Source organism: Eubalaena glacialis, chromosome 1 (assembly GCF_028564815.1).
Source record: "Eubalaena glacialis isolate mEubGla1 chromosome 1, mEubGla1.1.hap2.+ XY, whole genome shotgun sequence".
NCBI classification, from domain to species: Eukaryota; Metazoa; Chordata; class Mammalia; order Artiodactyla; family Balaenidae; genus Eubalaena; species Eubalaena glacialis.
In genome coordinates this window covers 178,723,567-178,742,745 of record NC_083716.1, presented here as the reverse complement: position 1 = coordinate 178,742,745, position 19,179 = coordinate 178,723,567, and the positions used below count along the sequence as shown (strand labels likewise).

Below are 19,179 nucleotides of genomic sequence, written 5' to 3'. Positions count from 1 at the left end.
AGTACCTGTCTCATAGAGTTTATTGTTAGAATCAAATTAGATAATGCATATAAACACTCCACGTGGTACCTGGCATATGGTAAGCATTAAAAAATGGTAGTTAGGACTTCCCTGGCTGTCCAGTGGTTAAGACTCCGGGCTCCCAATGCAGGGGGCACGCGTTCAATCCCTGGTCAGGGAACTAAGATCCCACATGCTGCACCGTGTGGCCAAAAACCAAACCAAACCAAACCAAACCAAAAAATGCTAGCTAAAAAAACACTGGTGCTATTAATATAAAAATATATTTGTTTTTAAAAAATGCACTAAACCCTTGGTAGGAGATACTCCCATATCTTTTGGGGGACCTTATTCAGCAATGACTTTGAGCCTAAAAAAATGCTATACTTGTATCACTTTGTTAGTTGAGAAGAGACAGGTTCTGGACAAACCTTTGTCCAGTATCTTTGATACTTCTTTTTCTTTGATGACCAGTTCTGTTCCAAATTTGATTTCTGTTTCCAGTGACTCTCTCTCTGCCCTCAAGACACCTAGGGTTCTGCATGCCAAGGGCTTCCACAGCAGTGTTTGAGGTGCAATCTAGGGTTTTCTGCCCCTCTCACACCAATGAAAATCTCCTATTTCTATGGTGTGTTTCCTCTCTCTATATATTAACCAGGATATAATTTTTTTGGCCCAGATATATAACATTTATTCTATTACTTATATGTTTATTCAGTTCCCCCAACCCATTATGTTATTTATTTGGGTACTTACTACCATGTTTCATTGAGTCTAAATTACATTGACTATCGGTGGGGGGGTGGGGGAATTGGAATAAGGGCGTCAAAAGGTACAAACTTTAAATTATAAGATAAGTAAGTACTGGAGATATAATGTACAACATGATGACTTTAGTTAACACTGCTGTATGGTATATATAAATTTGCTAATAGTAGATCCTAAAAGTCCCCATCACAGGGGAAAAAAATGGAGGTTAGGAATGCAGGAGTGTAATCAGGGAGATTAATTACCAGATATTGCTTTAGCTCTATAAGAGATAATGCTAGCCTAGGCTAGGGCAGTAGGCTTGGAGGAGAGGGGAAATGGTAAAATTCGGAAAATACATTTAGTGTACAACAGATCAGGACTGAATTATGTGGATGTGAGAAGTGAGAGGAGTGTGGATTCAAAGATGATCCCTAGGATTTTGGTGGGAGCAACTACTAAATGATGGGGTCATTTGCAGAGGTGGTAAGACTGGGAAAAGAGCAGGTTTGGGGGCAAAAATCAAGCATTTAGTTTTGGACATGGTAGTTATTAGCCCAAGAGAAGCTGTTGAGAACCAATTGGATATTTGAGGTTGAGGCTCAAAGAGAGGTCAGGGCTGGGGACATATATTTTGAACTAATCTGCATAGAGATGCTATTTAAACCCATTGAATGTGATCCTCAATACTGGTCTCTCATTAGAATCACTTAAGATGCTTTAAAAACTATGAAATCCTGCCTCTGCCCCCAGAGGTTCTGATAGAGTTTCCGATAGAAAAGGGACCTGGATTTGGCGTTTCTTTTTAAAAGCTTCTCAGGTGATTCTAATGTGTAGCTAGGCTTGAGAACCAGGGCCAAAGGGAGTGAGGTAGTTGGCTGCAGGAGAGAAGAGAAGAGAAGAGAGGGGAATCATGGATTGAGCCTTGGTGGGCTCCAACATTTAGCAGATCAGAAGAGGAAGCAGAGGGCCCAGCAACAGGACTGATCAAAAGAAGGTATCAAGGTAGGAAGGAAACCAGGATAGTGTTTGTTCCAGAGGTCAAAGAAAGACAGAGGTTCAAGGAGGACAGAGTAATCAGCTGAATCAAATACATACTAGAAGGATTATTATGATAAGGACTGAGCGTTAACTGATAATTAGGTACAAGGAAAGTGTGTTACAAATAGAGCAGGAGATAACAAATGCTTTTCCAGTCTTTCTTCATTGTACACATACATATTAAGCAAAGTTGGGAGTTGTAATATGTTTGATAAATCAAAAATAATTTAAAGTAGTAAAGGTAATATAATACTACTGAAAATTATATTCTAAATCCACCCCCCCTTTTTTTTTTAAGATGGCAAATCTAAGCAAATAAGTAGCCACAGAAAGTTTGGGCAACTGAGAAAAAGAAAAAAAATATATTACCATATTCTCTTGAGCTAACTCAACCATTATTTAGTCATTCGTTCGCTTTTATTTAGTGAATTCCTACTCTGCAGCAGACTCTGTGCTGGTGATGTAGAAACAAATACAACAAAAATCTCTTCCCTCAAATAATTCAGGGCCTAGTGGGGGAGGTGAACACATAAAAAAATGACTACAAAACAAAGTGATAAGTGATGTAATAAAGGTTATATGGAGCATACAGTGGGAGCAAAGAAGACAGAGAATTTATTGCATGTTAAATGATAATTATGAAGAGCACCTTGGCAAACTAGAAAATTGCTCATGCTGTAATGTTAGTGATAGAAACCAGGTGGAAAATTGAGTGTACCCCATGATTACAACCATATAAAAATATGATCCCTGAAGTTTTCCCAGTCAAGGAGAATCTTGAACTGAGTTTTGGATGATGGGCCAGGTAAATAAGGTTGGGAAAAGGTGGGAGAAAGAATTCTGAGCCGGAAGAAGTCAAGGGAAGTGAGACAGAGCGTACAACCTGTTTGGCCACTGTAATAACTTTGGTGTTGCTGGAGTGTGGGATTCCCGGGAGGGAGTAACCAGACATAAAACTGGAAAGATAGGCAGGAGATAACAAGATAAAAAGAATCACCATAGGCTGTGCTAGAGAGTTTTTTTTTTTTGTTTTTTTGTTTTTGTTTTTTTTTTTAAATAGGTGTCTATTTTATTTTATTATCTTTTTTTAAAATTTTATTTATTTATTCATTTATTTTTGGCTGTGTTGGGTTTTCGTTTCTGTGCGAGGTCTTTCTCTAGTTGCGGCGAGCGGGGGCCACTCTTCATCGTGGTGCGCGGGCCTCTCACTGTCGCGGCCTCTCTTGTTGCGGAGCACAGGCTCCAGACACGCAGGCTCAGTAGTCGTGGCTCACGGGCCTAGCTGCTCTGCGGCATGTGGGATCTTCCCAGACCTGGGCTCGAACCCATGTCCCCTGCATTGGCAGGCGGATTCTCAACCACTGCGCCACCAGGGAAGCCCAGGTGTCTATTTTAAATTTATTTATTTACTTATTTTTGGCTGTGTTGGTTCTTCGTTTCTGTGCGAGGGCCTTCTCCGGTTTTGGCGAGCGGGGGCCACTCTTCATCGCGGTGCGCGGGCCTCTCACTGTCGCGGTCTCTCTTTGCGGAGCACGGCTCCGGACGCGCAGGCTCAGTAGTTGTGGCGCACAGGCTTAGTTGCTCCGCGGCATGTGGGATCTTCCCGGACCAGGGCTCGAACCCGTGTCCCCTGCATCGGCAGGCAGACTCTCAACCACTGCGCCACCAGGGAAGCCCTGTGCTAGAGAGTTTGAACTTTATCCAGTCACTTATGAGTAACCACAGAAGAATTTTATTTTTAAAATTTAGTTTTTTATTTTTGGCTGTGTTGGGTGTTCATTGCTGCACGCGGGCTTTCTCTAGTTGCGGCGAGTGGTGGCTACTCTTCGTTGTGGTGCGCAGGCTTCTCATTGCTGTGGCTTCTCTTGTTGCGGAGCAGGGCTCTAGGCGCGCAGGCTTCAGTAGTTGTGGCTCGTGGGCTCTAGAGAGCAGGCTCAGTAGTTGTGGCTCACGGGCTTATTTGCTCCGCGGCATGTGGGATCTCCCCGGACCAGGGCTCGAACCCGTGTCCCCTGCATTGGCAGGCGGATTCTTAACCACTGCGCCACCAGGGAAGTCCCCAGAAGAATTTTTAAATGGAAAAGCACACTCAGATTTGGTATTACAACTATAACCACAGCAGCTGAATTGAAAGAGGCTGAAAGCAGGAAGACTAGTTAGAGAGATCTTGCAATAATCTAGGTGGGAAATGGTAAAGGCAATGGCAGAAGGATGGATAGATGGATGGATAGATGGATGGATGGATGGATGGATGGATGGATGGATGGATGGAGAGGGATGAATTCAAAGGGCTCTTTAGGAGACAGTGTGGACTTAGGGAATGGTAAGGGATGGGGGTATTAGGAACGTATAGTGAGGGATGACAAGAATGACTCTCAGATCTCTGGTTTAGATAACTATCCCTGTTCTTATTCTTGGCTGAGTTTCCACCCAAGGTAAAAAATATAGGAGGAAAAAATTGAGGGGCCTGTGAAACATCCAAGGGAAGATGTGTAGTGATGAGTTTGAATATCTTGGAGCTCAAAAGATATGTGTGGGCTGGAGATACAGATTAAAGAGGCATCATTACCTATGTGATTTATGGAGTGGTTGAGACTGGTCAGGGATGTTGTGTATGTGTCATTTGTGTGTTTTCCTGTCTAGTCATTTTATTCTAAGTTGTATCTTTATTTAATTATAATAATTAGGTATATGCAATTTCCTTTTTCCTTTTTCACCTTGCATTATACTAAAAGTTTTTCTCATGTTGCACTAGAGTTTTCAAAGCAGTCAAAACTGAATAAAAATATACCAAGAGGATATGCTATAGTTATAGTTGACCTTAGCTCTGTGATAAAAACTTTTGTTCATAGTTTTCTCCCATGTTTTGGATTTTTTCCTTAGGAAAGATTCTCAGAAATGGGAATATATGTGTGTTGTTATATAGTTAATGTATGTTGCACATATACATCCAAATTACTTTCCAAAATGGTTGTACCATTTTCTCCTTGATACCAATAATGTATGAGAATACAAGTTTAATTAAGTCCTTGCTATAATTTGGTATTATGTATTTGTGGAATGTATATATTTTTATTATATATGTTAAACATTTCATTGAAGTAAAATACACATGCACCAAAGTGTACAAATCTAAGTGTACAGCTTGATGAATTTTCAAAGTGAATGCACTGTATAATCTGAACCTAAATCAAGAAACAGAGCATTGCCAGCATCCCAGAATTCTCCCTCATATACCCTCCAAAGGTGTACTGAATGATTTAACATTATAGGATGGTTTTAACTGTTTTTGAACTTTATATAAATGGAATCACATAATATGTAATCTTTTGTGTCTACCTTCTTTTGTTCAACATTATGTTTGTACAATTCATCATGTCACTGGTGTAGCTATGATTTGTTAATTCTCATTTCTGTATGGTATTCTAGTGTGTGAAAGTTCCACAATGTATTTATTCTGGTAGGCATTTGGGCATTTGGCAATGTACTTAGGAATGAACTGATGGATCATAATATATGTATATTTTCAGCTTTGGTAGTTACTGCCCCGTTTTCCAAGGGCACCACTTTTCACTTCCACCAGTGTATGGGAGTTCCTGGTGCTCTACATGCTGTCTGATATTTTGTCTTTTTCATTTTAGTCTTCTGGTGAATGGTATCTTATTTGGCTTCAATTTGCATTTCCTTGTTAACCAAAGATGTTTAGCATTTTATCATATGTTTTTTAGCCATTTGGATATGCTCTTTTTGAAGTAATTGTTCAATCTTTTTGTCTACTTTTCTACTGTATTGTTTGTCTTTTCCTTATTGATTTGTAGGAGGTTATTGTTGTTATTATTGTTATTTTACATATTCTGAATATGAGTCCTTTATCAGGTGTATATATTGCAAATATCTTCCGACTCCATGTTTGCTTCCACTATCTTAGATAAAGTCTCTCAGTGATCAGAAATTCTTAATATAGTTCAGTCTGTCAAATTTCTTCCTATGGTCAGCACATTTGTGTTCTGTTTAAGAAATCTTTGCCCACCTGTAAGCCATGAAGATATTTCCCCATGTTTTCTTTTTTTTTTTAATTTTTAAAAAAATTTATTTATTTATTATTTATTTTGGGCTGCGTTGGGTCTTTGTTACTGCGCGCAGGCCTCCTCTAGTTGCAGCAAGCGGGGGCCACTCCCTGTTGCGGTGCGTGGACCTCTCACTGTGGTGGCCTCTCCCGTTGCGGAGGACGGGCTCTAGGCACACGGGCCTCAATAGCTGTGGTGCACGGGCTTAGCTGCTCCGCAGCAGGTGGGATCCTCCCGGACCAGGGCTTGAACTCCTGTCCCCTGCATTGGCAGTCGGACTCCCAACAGCTGCACCACCAGGGAAGTCCCCCCAAGTTTTCCTTTAAGTGCTTTATTTTTTATTTTCATATTTAGATCTGCAATCCATCTGGAATATATTTTTGTAGTTGGTGTAAGGTAGGGATCAAGATGCATATTCTATGTGGCTATCCATTTGACACAGTCTAATTTATTGACAAGATTATCCTTTCCCCCACTGCACTGAGTATTAATATTTTAAGGTTTTTTTCCTCTCTTCTGTTTAACACATGGGAAGTGGAACCTCATTGTTAGACTCAAATTTCTTGATTGTTTGGGCAGTTTGCCGTTTCTTTATTTTATTAATTAAGACAGGATAGATTCTGCTGCAGTAGCAAATAAAGCACCAAATTTCAGAGGCTTAAAATAACATGGGTTTATTTTTCCTCATGCAAAGTCCAGTGCCAGTGGGCCAATTTATAAGGCAGCTGGTCCCCCTGCAGTGACTGGGAGATCCAGGTCACTTCCATCATGTGACTTCACATTATTATGTGGTCTCTATAATCCCTGTTCGAAGAAAAGAGAGAGTGCGATGGTGGCACATTGACTCTTAAATTCTTGGCCTGGATGGGACACACCCAATTTCAGCTCATGTTCTGATGTCTATATCTAGTAACACGGCCCCATCTCACTGAAGGGAATCTGGGAAGTATAGTTTTCCCATGTGCCCAGGGTGGAGAGGAAAAACAGATACCAGAGAGATCGTGATTCCATCACATTCCCTCAATTAACTAATCACATTTCCACTGTGTGAATTGTTTGTGTCTATTGCCGCTTATCTTTTTGGGGTATCTAATATTCATATTAAATCAAAATACCCTTTAAGATTTTTTGCCTTGGATTCTATTTTGACTTAATAATGCTTCTCTAATTTATTGCAAGCTTGCTTACTGCATTTCACCCATCCTTTTCTCTAGTCTTTTTATGTTATTTTATTTAGATGTATTTTTTATAAGCAGCAAAGTATTGGATTTTGATCTTTAACACAATCTGAGAGGCTTTTTCTATTAGTAGGGAATCTAAATTTAATAAGTAAATTGATCATGCTTAGTCTCACTACTGCCATGATTTTGTGCCTTTGTTTTCATACATGCATGCTGTTTCTTTGCAGTTTTGTCATTTGCTCTGCAGACTTGGTTTTGTTTTCTCTTATTTTCTACTGTGATTTTTTTGAAGGTGGACATTCCTCTGATTCTGCTAGTGGGTTCCTGAGAGCTTTCCACAAATACTTTTAAAATCTACACTTGTTTAATTGTACCAATAAAAAGCCAAACAATAACCTTTGGAAACTATGGAAAAGGAGGCACCAAACATTTTTTTCTTTCCCTATCACCTGCTGACCCTTCCTTTTGTTTGCCTTCATTAATCTAATCTGAGGTAGTAAACCCAGTCATTTGGAAAAATACAGTGTTTTTTTTTTCTCATAAAGTAATTGCTATTCCTATAAAATGTTTGGACAATACCCAAAAGTACAAAGGCCAGCAACAAAAATCTGCCATCATTTTATTACATGAAGACAGCCACTGTTAATATTTTAGTATATGTCCCTTCAGTCTTTTTACTATATACATTTTATGTGATTGAGATTATATTGTATATATAATTTTTATATGCTGCTTTATTCACTGAAATGCTCTTATAAGCAAACCAGTTGTTTTTGGTTATATAAAATCTTCACAATCATTTTAATGACCTTATCATATTAGATGAGCCATAAGTTATTACCACATCCTTATTATTGTACATTTAGGTTATTTTCAACTTTTAATTATTGTAAATAATATTGAATAAAATTATCTTTGTGCGAAAGGAGAAAAAGCACTTTTTTTCTAATTTTGGATTATTTCATTAGGGCAGATTTCCAGAATGAAATTAGTGGGTCAAAAGGAATACCTTTGTTGTTTTTTTTTTTTTTTGACCGCAGTGTGCGGCATGCAGGATCTTAGCTCCCCAACCAGGGACCAAACCTGTGCCGCCTGCATTGGGAGCGGGAAGTCTTAACCACTGGACTAGAGAAGTCCCAAAAGGAATACATTTTTTAAAGGATTTTTGATCCATATTGCTAAATTGTTTCCCAAAAGAAAGCCCATCATTTTAGATAAAATCTCCGTATAACTATGTTGTTGCTATAGTTCTTTTAGCATTTCAGACTTAGCATCAATTCATCTCTCATTATTGTTTTGGGCATCTCCACCAACTCTTTCCAACCCTATCTTCCAAATTATGAGTTCTTTTTATGATTCAGTGACTCATTTTATGATTCATCAAATTGTGTCAGATTCATGGGAGAATGTTCCTGATATGCTTTTTTGTTGATTACCAATAAAGTCAATGCTTTATGTAACTTAATTTGGTTTCTTTTCTCCATGTTGCATAGCAGGTGACTTAGTTTCAGTGAGGAAAATTACTTTTTTTTTCTGCTTTCTCTTCTGTTTTACTCTATATTTTTGAAACTGTCCATATTTTTTTTTAACATCTTTATTGGACTATAATTGCTCCACAATGGTGCGCTAGTTTCCGCTGCACAACAAAGTGAACCAGCCAGGAAAATTACTTTTTGATACTAGTGTCCATGTCCTCTCACAACTCAGAGCAAGGAGAAGCCTATGGTAAATTGAAAGATGCAGTTCTAGGAGGGATTGGAAAAGTGTTTTGAGGCTTCTAAACAGGGGAAAGAAGGGAAATAAGCAAAGATTTAACTAGGTGCTCAAGACTATCTGAAACTGAAAATATAATAAAAAAATAGAATAGAGTCTTAAGTTGGTGTATGGAATAGATTCAGACTCTGATGGATAAATTTTGAATCTTGAAAAGGAAATAATAATTTAGATCACTTTGATGCACTTCAAGGCCCAGCTAAAATTGCTCCTCATTTAGGAAGCCTCAAATGTAATCTTTCCTGCCTTCAAATTCTCCCATTTTTCTAGAAAATGCATCATTTTCTACTTTGGATAGTAGTCATTTGCTGGACTATTCTTTGATCATTACCTCTAAGCTACATGTGTGACTCACCTCTGCACTTCCACAGCAGCTGGCAAATTGCTTTATCCCCGATAGGTGCTCAACAAATAATTCCTGAAACCAATGCTTATCAGTCTGTAACAGTTTTCAAAACCAATGGATATACAAGTTATAAACCATTCCCAAACAACTTTATTAAGTGCTCAAAGTGAGCAATAGCTAAGTAGATAAATATTTACTTGAGGAATTTTTCATGGTGGCAGTTTTGGAAATTTCATCGTGTGTTTATTGATTTCAAGACATTTTCTTTCCGTAAGAAACTGCCATTCATTTCCCCTCATATTAACAACATTTTCCTTTTTAAAAATATACTCCTTTTTATTTTCTCATTAAACAAGAAATTTCTCTTTAGAGTGTATGCCCACATGCGTGTGTGTGCACGGACGTGTGCAAATACTTAGAATCACAGAATGCCAAATTTTTTCTTAAAAAATTTTTCTAACTTTTTACTGTAAGTGTACAGTTTCACAAACTAGACACTCACTTCTAACCAGCACCTGGAACAGAATACTATTTGCATCTCAGAAACCCCCCTCTTGCTTCATGGTGACTTTTTGACTTTTGCGGGGGAAGGAGGAGAAATTCTCATCAATATTTGATGTTTTTATATTGTTTCAAAGTTTCTAAATATGTATGAGGTTATATACATCTCACATTATTTTTGTCGTGTAGCTAAGAAAGATTTAGCATTTTTTATTTGTTAGGAAAGCATTAAGTGATTTTTAAAAATTAATTAATTTTTTGGCTGCGTTGGGTCTTTTTTTTTTTTAATTTATTTTATTTATTTATTTTTGGCTGCGTTGGGTCTTTGTTGCTGTGCGCGGGCTTTCTCTAGTTTTGGTGAGCGGGGTCTACTCTTCGTTTCCGTGCGTGGGCTTCTCATTGTGTTGGCTTCTCTTGTTGCAGAGCATGGGCTCTAGGTGCGTGGGCTTCAGTAGTTGTGGTGCACAGGTTTAGTTGCTCTGTGGCATGTGGGATCTTCCCGCACCAGGGCTTGAACCCGTTTTCCCTGCATTGGCAGGCAGATTCTTAACCACTGCACCACCAGGGAAGTCACACATTAAGTGATTTTGTTTGCTTTTTTGTTTTTGTTTTTTTTTGCATTAAGTGATTTTGAAAGTCTTGAAACTATACAGTTGGAAAGATATTGTCAAAAATCAAGGATATTTGATATTAATGTTTATGAAAGGGAACATCAGTTTCTTTGCCTACAAAAAAATTAGGACTGCAGAAACAAAGTCCAGCGTAAGTAAGGTTTTGGGAATCTTTGTTTTTCCCTCTGAAGTGATGAATTTATATTTTAGTTTAATCAGTAAGACTTAGGATGAGTGAAGTGGAACAGTAGATTACAATTGGTTTTATATGTTTTCTTAATCACTTTTCTAAGTAGACTGCTTTGTTAAGGGGTACATTGTTGATTTAAAATCTGCTATGAGCACTGTTTGCTTGTTGCACTTCGTTTTTGTAAACATTTCATAATACTCATGCCCTTGGAGAACAGCCTCTAGTGCTCTTTGGGGGAGGTAATATTGTTCTGAAGCTGATTATAATTTTTAACCTAAGGTGAAATGAATCTGTTTTGAGAATCTAATAATTCCAACTTTTGTTATGTATAGAGAGGCTTGAAGACCTCCTCTCCTGCACTGCTTCCCCCTCCCCCAATGAGTTGACAAACCAGAAGGAAACCACTTCCACTGCTAGAGAGAGCAGAGGAAGTGTAACCTAGCCTATTATGCACAAAACCCTGAAACTATCTCTGCAGGGATTTGGAAACCATAATCTTCAAGCAGTGGCTTTGTGAATTGTGCAGGGCAGGTAGAACATACTCAGTGAAATGAGAATTCTTCATAATCCAATGCAATGGAGTCATCTGTCTAAGCGTCTACCAAAAAGAGTACTACTAGGGTGACATGTCACGATGGTAGGGCAGGTATCTTGAGAGCTCTGATCTGTGTGCATACATTCAGACAAAGAAGGAAATCAAATCTGGGGGTGAGTTCAGGCAAGAGGAGACAGGCTGGGCATTTCAGTTCACTCTAATAAAAAGGCCCAGCACACTCCATTTCCTAAACATTTGTAATGTAATATTTCATACATATGAGAGCAGATCTAATATATATATACATTATAAATATATATAGTTTAAAGAAAAAGAGTAAGACAAACATACCTCCACACTCTCACCAGACTTAACAGTAGTGCATTTATTGATGCTTTTGAAGACCCTGTGGGTCCTCCATGATCACATCCCCCCTTTTCCCTGAGGGAAGTACCTACTCTGATTTTGGCTTCTCATTCATTTTTCTTTTTTCTTTCTAGTTTTGCCACATATATATTTCTGAACACTGTATTATTTAGTTTTGAATGTTTTTGAATGTTTTATAAATGAATCAAACTGCCTTCATCCTTCTTTAATTTGTTCTTATAAATCAGCATTATGCCTGTGAGCATTTTAATTGTTGTATAGTATCCTATTGTGTGAATATACATAACTCTATTTATCTATTTTCTTGTTGTTGGACATTTGGGTGGTTTCCAGTTTTCGGCAGCTATTAACAGTAGTGCTACGGACAGGCTTGTTCTTTCTCCTGGTGCACATAAACAAGAATTACTCTAAGATATATTATTTGGAATGGAATTGCCAGGTAATAGTATCTTCAACTTTACTAGGTAATACATCATTACCTACGTTTTGCTTAGTTCAAAAGGGCTAGGGTTGCCAGATGTAGCAAATAAAAATACAGGCTGCTCAGTTACATTTGAATTTTACATAAACAACAAATAACTTTTTAGTATCAGTATGGCCCTTGCAAAATTTATATTTCATCTGGCAACCCTAACAAGGTCAGTGAACTTTACCAAATCACAAACATTGGCCAATGAAGTGAAAGTGTGAGGGGGTGGGGGAGTATTTGGCCTTTTCTTCCTCTGCTAGCATGGCCAACAGAGTTGTTTACGAGCAGATTAGCTCAGGGGGCTCAGGTGCTTGCTAACCAGCTCTGTGGGTAATTGATTGGCTCAACAAATATGTATCAGCACCAGCTGTATGCCGAGCAGGTGCTAGATGCTGGGACTATCACTGTAAACATGACAGACAAGGTCCTTGCCCTCCCCAGGCTTTCAGCCAAGGCGGGGAAATGGAGGATAATGAGGCAATGATCTATGTACTGTGGGAGCAGTGGTGTGCTGGTGAGGAAGCCTTGATTTGTAGATTTTGCTGACTTTGGTGTTGTAAATACTCTTACCATGGCCAGTTTCAAGCTACCAATGTGACATCATTGAACTCTGAGTTGAGGGAGAGACTTGTACAATCTGCTCTCTGGGTGGTATGAAGTGACTCCAGCAGCCCCTGTATGGGGGAGTACTAAGAAAGGACATTTCATCCAGTCTCTGGGCTCATTTCTGACTGGTCTGGGGGAAAGGGACTTAAGCATTAATTGTTTCCTCAAATTTAGAAGGAATCAAATGTTAAGAGATATAAAAAAAATTTATTATACCTATAATATTGGGTGCTTTGTAAATATTTTTTACTATGGCATATAAATAGAAAAGAGTCTAATAAACATAGTTGTAAATTATGACTATAGATAGTCAGGGCTTAGATCTCCCCTTTTGTATGTGACCTTCTATCAGGAGAGGCTTGAAGACCTCCTCTCCTGGACTGCTTCCTCACCTGTATCCCAGCTCATTGATCCTCATTACCCATTCCATGACAGAGTCCTTGATTCTGTGCCGGGCATTGCACTAGGGGCTTGGGTCCCTGTCCTCATGGAGCTCTCAATTCACAGAAAGAATATTCTCCCCAATTCTTTGTAGGCAGTTTTACTCCTGGGTTTTCATGCTGGCTTTCCCTCTGGGAATATTTCCCCAAGAAATCTTGCCCTAAACCCCCTTCCAATGATCTTTTCTTGCTTTTCTTGATAGTTCTCTTTCCCCAGAGTGGCTGAATCTGGACTTTCCTTACTTTCTTATATCTTTTCCTGTTGAGCAAGCTAACACTCTAGCCATCCCATCTATCTCTCTATCAAACGTTATTTGAATGCCTGTGTACTAGCTGATGTGCAAGGAGTGGGGGAGCCTCTCCTTACCATTTAAAAGCTTTCATTTATCACAATAATTTAATAAAATTATGTATTTGCATGATTTGCATCCAGGCCCTTTTTATGCTTAAATTACTTAAGAAATACATGATTCATTGCACAAAATTTGGCAAAGCAGAAAGTAGAAAAGAATAATTATGCAATCTTACAGCCCAAGGCTAGCCATGCACTTTTTTGGGGTGCATCCTTGCAGTCATTTGTTTTGCATACTTACAAACAAATCGGGATCATACCCATGTTTTCTCTTACAATATACATGAAAATTTATCATCCTTTTCAGTATTCTTCAAAGACATGATTTTAAGTGATGGCATAACATTCCATTTTCAGGCTAAGCCATGGTTTATTTAAGTAGCTCCCTATTGCTGGCAGTAGCCCCTTTATAAGTAAGTCAGTGTTGACTATCTTTATCATAAGCTACAAGAAAGCAGGAATCAATCATTTAATTGTCTTTCCAAGGCAGCACTTGTAACAAAAATAAATCAAAAGTAATTGGATTATGTTATTTGCTGTGATCCTCTAGTTACCATTTAAAATAAAAGGAGTCAGTCTGCATAAAATGTAACCAGGGTTGGTGTAAAGGTAACCTGAGGCTCTGGGGAGGGTTGGGAGGAAGATAACCTACTACCAAATCTCTTTGGTTGGGTTTTGTTTACTACTCTCTAGAGCTCCGTATAAAGTCTTGGAATCAGTGGGAGCTTTAGAGATCACCTAGTGACTCTAACCTCTTTTTCATAGATGAGGAAATTGAATCGAGAAGGATTGTTACCTGCTGAGACTAGTACCCAGGCCTCTTGACTTCCTTCCTGTCCTGTGCTCTTTTCACCACAATCAGCTGACTAAGCTTACTCTTAAAATACTGAAAGAGCGTACAGTTGCCTATTACCTATCATATAGGAATTCTTGTTTTGCCTTAGGGTGAATGCGCTTTGGTATAAAAATCTAATGGTAAGGTTCTAGATATGTATCCAAGAGAAAGGAAGGCATATGTCCACACAAAGACTTGTACACCAATGTTCATACTAGCATTATTCATAATAGCCAAAAAGTGGAAACAATGCAAATGTCCATCAACAGGTGAATGGATAAACAAAGTGGTATAGTCACACAATGGAATACTCGGCAATAAAAAGAAATGAACTACTGATAAATGCAACAATGTAGATGAATCTCAAAATATGTTGAGTAAAAGAAGCCAGACAAAAGTGTACAAACCGTACGATTCCATTTATCTAAAGTTCTGGAAAATGCAAGCTAATCTAAGTGACAAAAAGCATATCTGTGGTTACTTGGGAATGGGGGTGTAGGGGAAGAGGAACCACAAAGGGGTAGAGGAAATTTTGGAGGCTGATGGATATATTCACTATCTTGATTGTATAAATGGTTTCAGGGTTGTATACACATCAAAAGTTATCAAGTTGTACAGTTTAATATGTGTAGTTTACTGTATGTTAATTATAACTCGCTAAAGTTGTTTAGGGGAATTCCCTGGTGGTCCAGTGGGTAAGACTCCTGTGCTCCCAATGCAAGGGGCTCCGCTTCCATCCCTGGTCAGGGAACTAGATCCTGCATGCATGCCGCAACTAAGAGCCGCGTGTTGCAGCGAAGATTCCGCGTGCAGCAACTAAGACCCGGAGCAGCCTAAATAGATAATTAATTTAAAAAATAATAAAATTGTTTAATTTGTGAGATGTCCCTCTTAAGTTTGAAAAGCAGAACATTACTAAAAACTCACTGAAGAATCTGAAGCATAAGAAAACTAAAATTACCTCTGGAGATAACTGACAACCAAGGTTCTATTCTAGTATGATAGTTTATCTGAACAAAACATTACTATGAGAAATGCAAAGTCATAAAAATAAAAAATAGAAATGACATTTTTGTCCCCCTGCATGCCATTTCCTCGTGCCAGTACAGTTGCTCTATATCATAATCTTTTTAGTGTTCTATTCAATTTGGTTTTTTAAAGAGAGCAATCGCCTTGTATTTTTCCTGAACTATTAGACAGCTCCTTTATGTACAAGATGCCCAATCCCTGATGTGTCTGTCCGTGTGTGGGTGTGTAGAAAGTTACACTGTACCTATAAATTTCAGCAAATGCTGCAATTTGCTTTAGGATTTTGTAGTCAGGGCTCAGCAGCGGCCCTGGAACTTTCTAGAAACCATACCCTCTTCTACAAGATGAACCCTGGATAGTTTCCCTAAATATGTTAATTCGGTGATCAAAATTTTCTTAGATTTCCCACCTACTGTTTTAAAACAAAGAACTGCTAGACCACACATACAGCGCAGAACACCGGTAAAGATTTTCTGTTTTGGAAAACAAAGTTTTATTTCCATCCCCCCCAACTTATTTTCTTAGCTCTTTTATTCGATAATCACTCCCATTCTGTAGACGGGGAAAGGCACACCGGTTTTTTTGCACAGTAGAGAGGGGCAAGAAAGAAGCAACTCTCAACTTTTCAGTTCCATTTTGAGAAATGATCACATCGAACTCCTGAGAAACGACAGCCCAGCGAGAGCACAAGCATTTCTCTCCAGGCTGGGTGTGGGTCGGAAGCCAGGCGCGCTTCCGCGAGAGAGGGGGAGTCAGGTGGCAGCGGATCGGGCGCGGGAGCCGGTGCAGCGCGGCGGGGGCGCGTGCGGGGTGCGCCTCCCTCCGGCCGGCTCGGGGAGGCCACCCCCGCGCACGCCAGTCGGTCGGCCGGGCTCCCGCGCAGCGCTGCGATCCGCGGGTGAGCCAGCAGCGCCCGGCGCCCGCGTCTCCTCCCTCGCGCGCTCGTTCCCTCCCCAGCCCCCCCGCCCCCAACCCCTGGCAGTCCCTCCCCGAAGCCTGCTCCCGCGGCCGCGGCCGCCGCCGCCGCCGCTACCGGAGGCGCAGGAGCCTCGCGATAGTGTTTGCACAGGCGGCGCGTGACGACGCCGCCGCCGCCTGTAACTGATGCAGAGGTTATCCCGCCGCCTCAGCCGCCACCCACCACCCGCCGCCGCCGCCGCCGCCACTCGGGCGACGCCGGGGGCCGACGCACTGCAGAGGTGCCGGCAGGTTCCGCCCGCGGAAGTCTTCTCGGCCGGCGCAGCCCGCGCTCCGCCCGCTCTCCGACCCCGGCCCCAGCGGACGCCCCCTCGACATCTCCGCCGCCGCGCTCCTTCCCTCCGCCTCTTCCCCGGCGCGCCCGCCGGCTCCCTCACTTCTCCCCCTTTTCCTCCTCCCCGTCCCCTCTCCTCCCCTCACCTCTACCCTCCCCACCTCCCCCCTTCTCGGTTTCCTCCCCCATCCCCTTGAATCTCCCCTCCCTGCCCTCGCTCTCTCGCTCGCCCTCAGCGCGGCCCCCGCCATGACGGAGGCGGGTGCCGGTGCCGTTGCCGTTGCCGCCGCTGCCGTCGCAGGGGGGGAGTCGGGTTCCCAGAAAGTAGCTTGATGAGTGTCCAAAGTAGCAGTGGAAGTTTGGAGGGGCCGCCATCTTGGTCCCAGCTCTCCACGTCTCCAACCCCGGGCTCGGCGACGGCGGCCAGGTCCCTGCTGAATCACACGCCGCCATCCGGGAGGCCCAGGGAAGGTAAGCGCCGTCGCGCCCGCGCCCGCGCCCGCTCGCGGGCCTCCCCTCCTGCGCCGCGGCCCCCGCGCCCCCGCGTCTCCTTCCTCCGACCCCGGGGTGGGGGAGGGGGCGAGGTGGACTCGAGGCCTCCCGGCTCCGGGGAGGTAGAGCTCCGTGTGTGGGTGGTGGTTCGCGGGTGGCTGAGAAGACCGACGAGGGGGTGCGCGCTGGAGGGGACGGAGCGAGGCGCGGCGCACAGACTCGCCTGGGCTTCCTAAGAGCCAGTCCTGCTGGGATGGGAAGCCTGACCCCGGACGGGAGCCCCTTTCTGCTCCATTTGCTAGTACACTCAGTACTCTTAACCTCCTGGCCTCGGGTCTCTGGTGGATTTTCCCTCTTGGTGAAGCATTCATCCTCGAGCCCCCTCCCCTTCCCTCGCGCACTCCTCCCCTAGAGGCGGTCCCCGCTCTGCGAGCTTTGCTGCCCGGGACCTGGAGGATGCCTCTCGTTTGCAGGGTCTCTGCCCTTTGGGGGGAGCCTCTGAAATTATCAAAGCCGACTTTGATCCCTTGCCTGGCCCCCTAGAGCAGTTTAAACGACAGACTGATTCGTGGGCAGGCTTTTAAAACCATCCCTCCAGGTGGTTGCAACTTTGCTTCGCCATCACCTCCTGCGTGTTTGTGCGTTCTCTCTCTACTGCAAGTAGGCTACTGTTCTTTGACAGGGTCGTGGGTTTTGTGGGAAATATCTGCGTAAAGGTTACTGCAAACACGCACCAGATCGGTTACAATTGTTTTCTAAGTTTTCTGGCTTCTTGCATGCAAGTGTGCTGCCACCAGATGTAGCAGTTACACAGCTAGTAAGACACCGGAGTGCTTTTGACTAAAATTTCAACTTGCTGTATTTAACTTTAAGTATACGACATAAAATGAAATTTGGGAGAATTATGGGGGAAGAATAAATGTGCGTAGAATCACGTTTAACGCTCTTTTGTCTGGAAAACGTTTAGCGGTATTCATCAGCAATTGGTAAATGGGTTGTTCACGGCCGGTTGTGTCACACAGGGAGATTGTAGCCACATTTTCAAAAAAAACGTCTGGAAGTCCAGTAGTCTAGTGAATCCTTTAAAGATACCAGGAGCTTTGATTTATGCAGGAGTCGGTGGGATTAATTTATCTTGAAAATATCTGTCAATATTTACGACTCAGAGCCTTGACATTTGTTAATCAAGTGGTTTGTGCCCTGAATCCAGTGGTTCAGGCACAGCATTCTTTGTCATTTTGTTCCTGTGAGCATGTGTGAAAGTGACAATAGGCTCAAAGATTGGTATGAATTTGCTCTGGAAAATTCAGGGGAAGGTTTGATTTATGGCATCCATTAAGCATGCTGAATACATTGACACGACATTTCCCCTTTCCATCTCACCCCCAACCCTGAGTTCTGATTATTAGAAGATAAAAGTTTATTTATTGACGCACTCAAATTTAGTACACCTGGTGATTTTTCTTTTTGCAGTTGAAAATTTGTAAATGAATGTTTTAAAATCTATTTTGTAAACAGAGCAGTTGTTGCTTTTAGTATCCTTTTGCTTTTGTCTGTACTTTCATTAAGATGCTTAATGATAGTGTTAGGAATGATAGTGTAATGAGTGATAGTAAATGATGGTCTTGGGAAAGACTCTCTTTTAAGGCTATACCTTTTTTTCATTCATTTCTTAAATATTTGCTGAGCCATTTCTGTGAGCTAAACACTGTGCTAGATACTGAGGGCATAGTGTTGAATTGCTCATCTGTAACATCTATAATTAATAATTTGGGGGCTGAAAAATCTAGATTGTGAGTTTCTGAGGTTCAACTCTAGTTAAAAAATTTTCATACTATTCTGCAACTTTCCTGATGTTTTAAATTTTTCAGGGGTTGGAATAATTTAGCTTGACCCTCCAAATAACCAGAAATTTTGTCCAGCAGTTTGGATTTTTATGTAACCTGAATAGTGAGTCTCTATTTACTAATGAAATAACAGGACATGTTTTTGTGGAAGTTATACTTCACACCCAAGTACCTGTATGGTGACAGTGGTACATTGGTTTTTTTGACCAACCAGGAAGTAAGTTAAAACTATTAATTCTCTTCTGGATTATATATATTCATCTTGAAGCTATAGTTTCAGATTTCAATAACGCTAATAGGAATTGCATATATGAAGCCCTAGGTATCAAGATGGAAACATTTTATTTTGAGTGTGATCCCAGTTTTTATTTTAACAAGTGCTTTGCATCTTTTCCAAGTAACATTAGTATGTTGTGTAAATTGATGTAAATTGAGAGCTTTGATTGCTGGTGACTGATAGATAGTAAGAACCATTACT

At 41.2% G+C, this 19,179-nt stretch overlaps 1 protein-coding gene across 4 annotated transcripts in view; it reads left to right on the top strand.

Moving 5' to 3' along the window:
- Positions 1 to 16,149: 16,149 nt before the first annotated feature.
- The window catches only part of TLK1 (tousled like kinase 1), a 150,690-nt gene continuing 147,660 nt past the window's right edge, over positions 16,150 to 19,179 (top strand). For 2 of the 4 annotated variants that reach the window (XM_061184754.1, XM_061184764.1), the window contains exon 1: positions 16,754 to 16,833. Coding sequence is in view for 1 of the 4 variants with exons in the window: in XM_061184746.1 (XP_061040729.1) it covers positions 16,695 to 16,833 (139 nt within the window). In the remaining 3 variants the exon portion in view is untranslated. Of the gene's footprint in view, positions 16,834 to 19,179 lie in introns of all 4 variants that reach the window. The other 2 variants (XM_061184746.1, XM_061184783.1) reach the window with 2 other exon arrangements.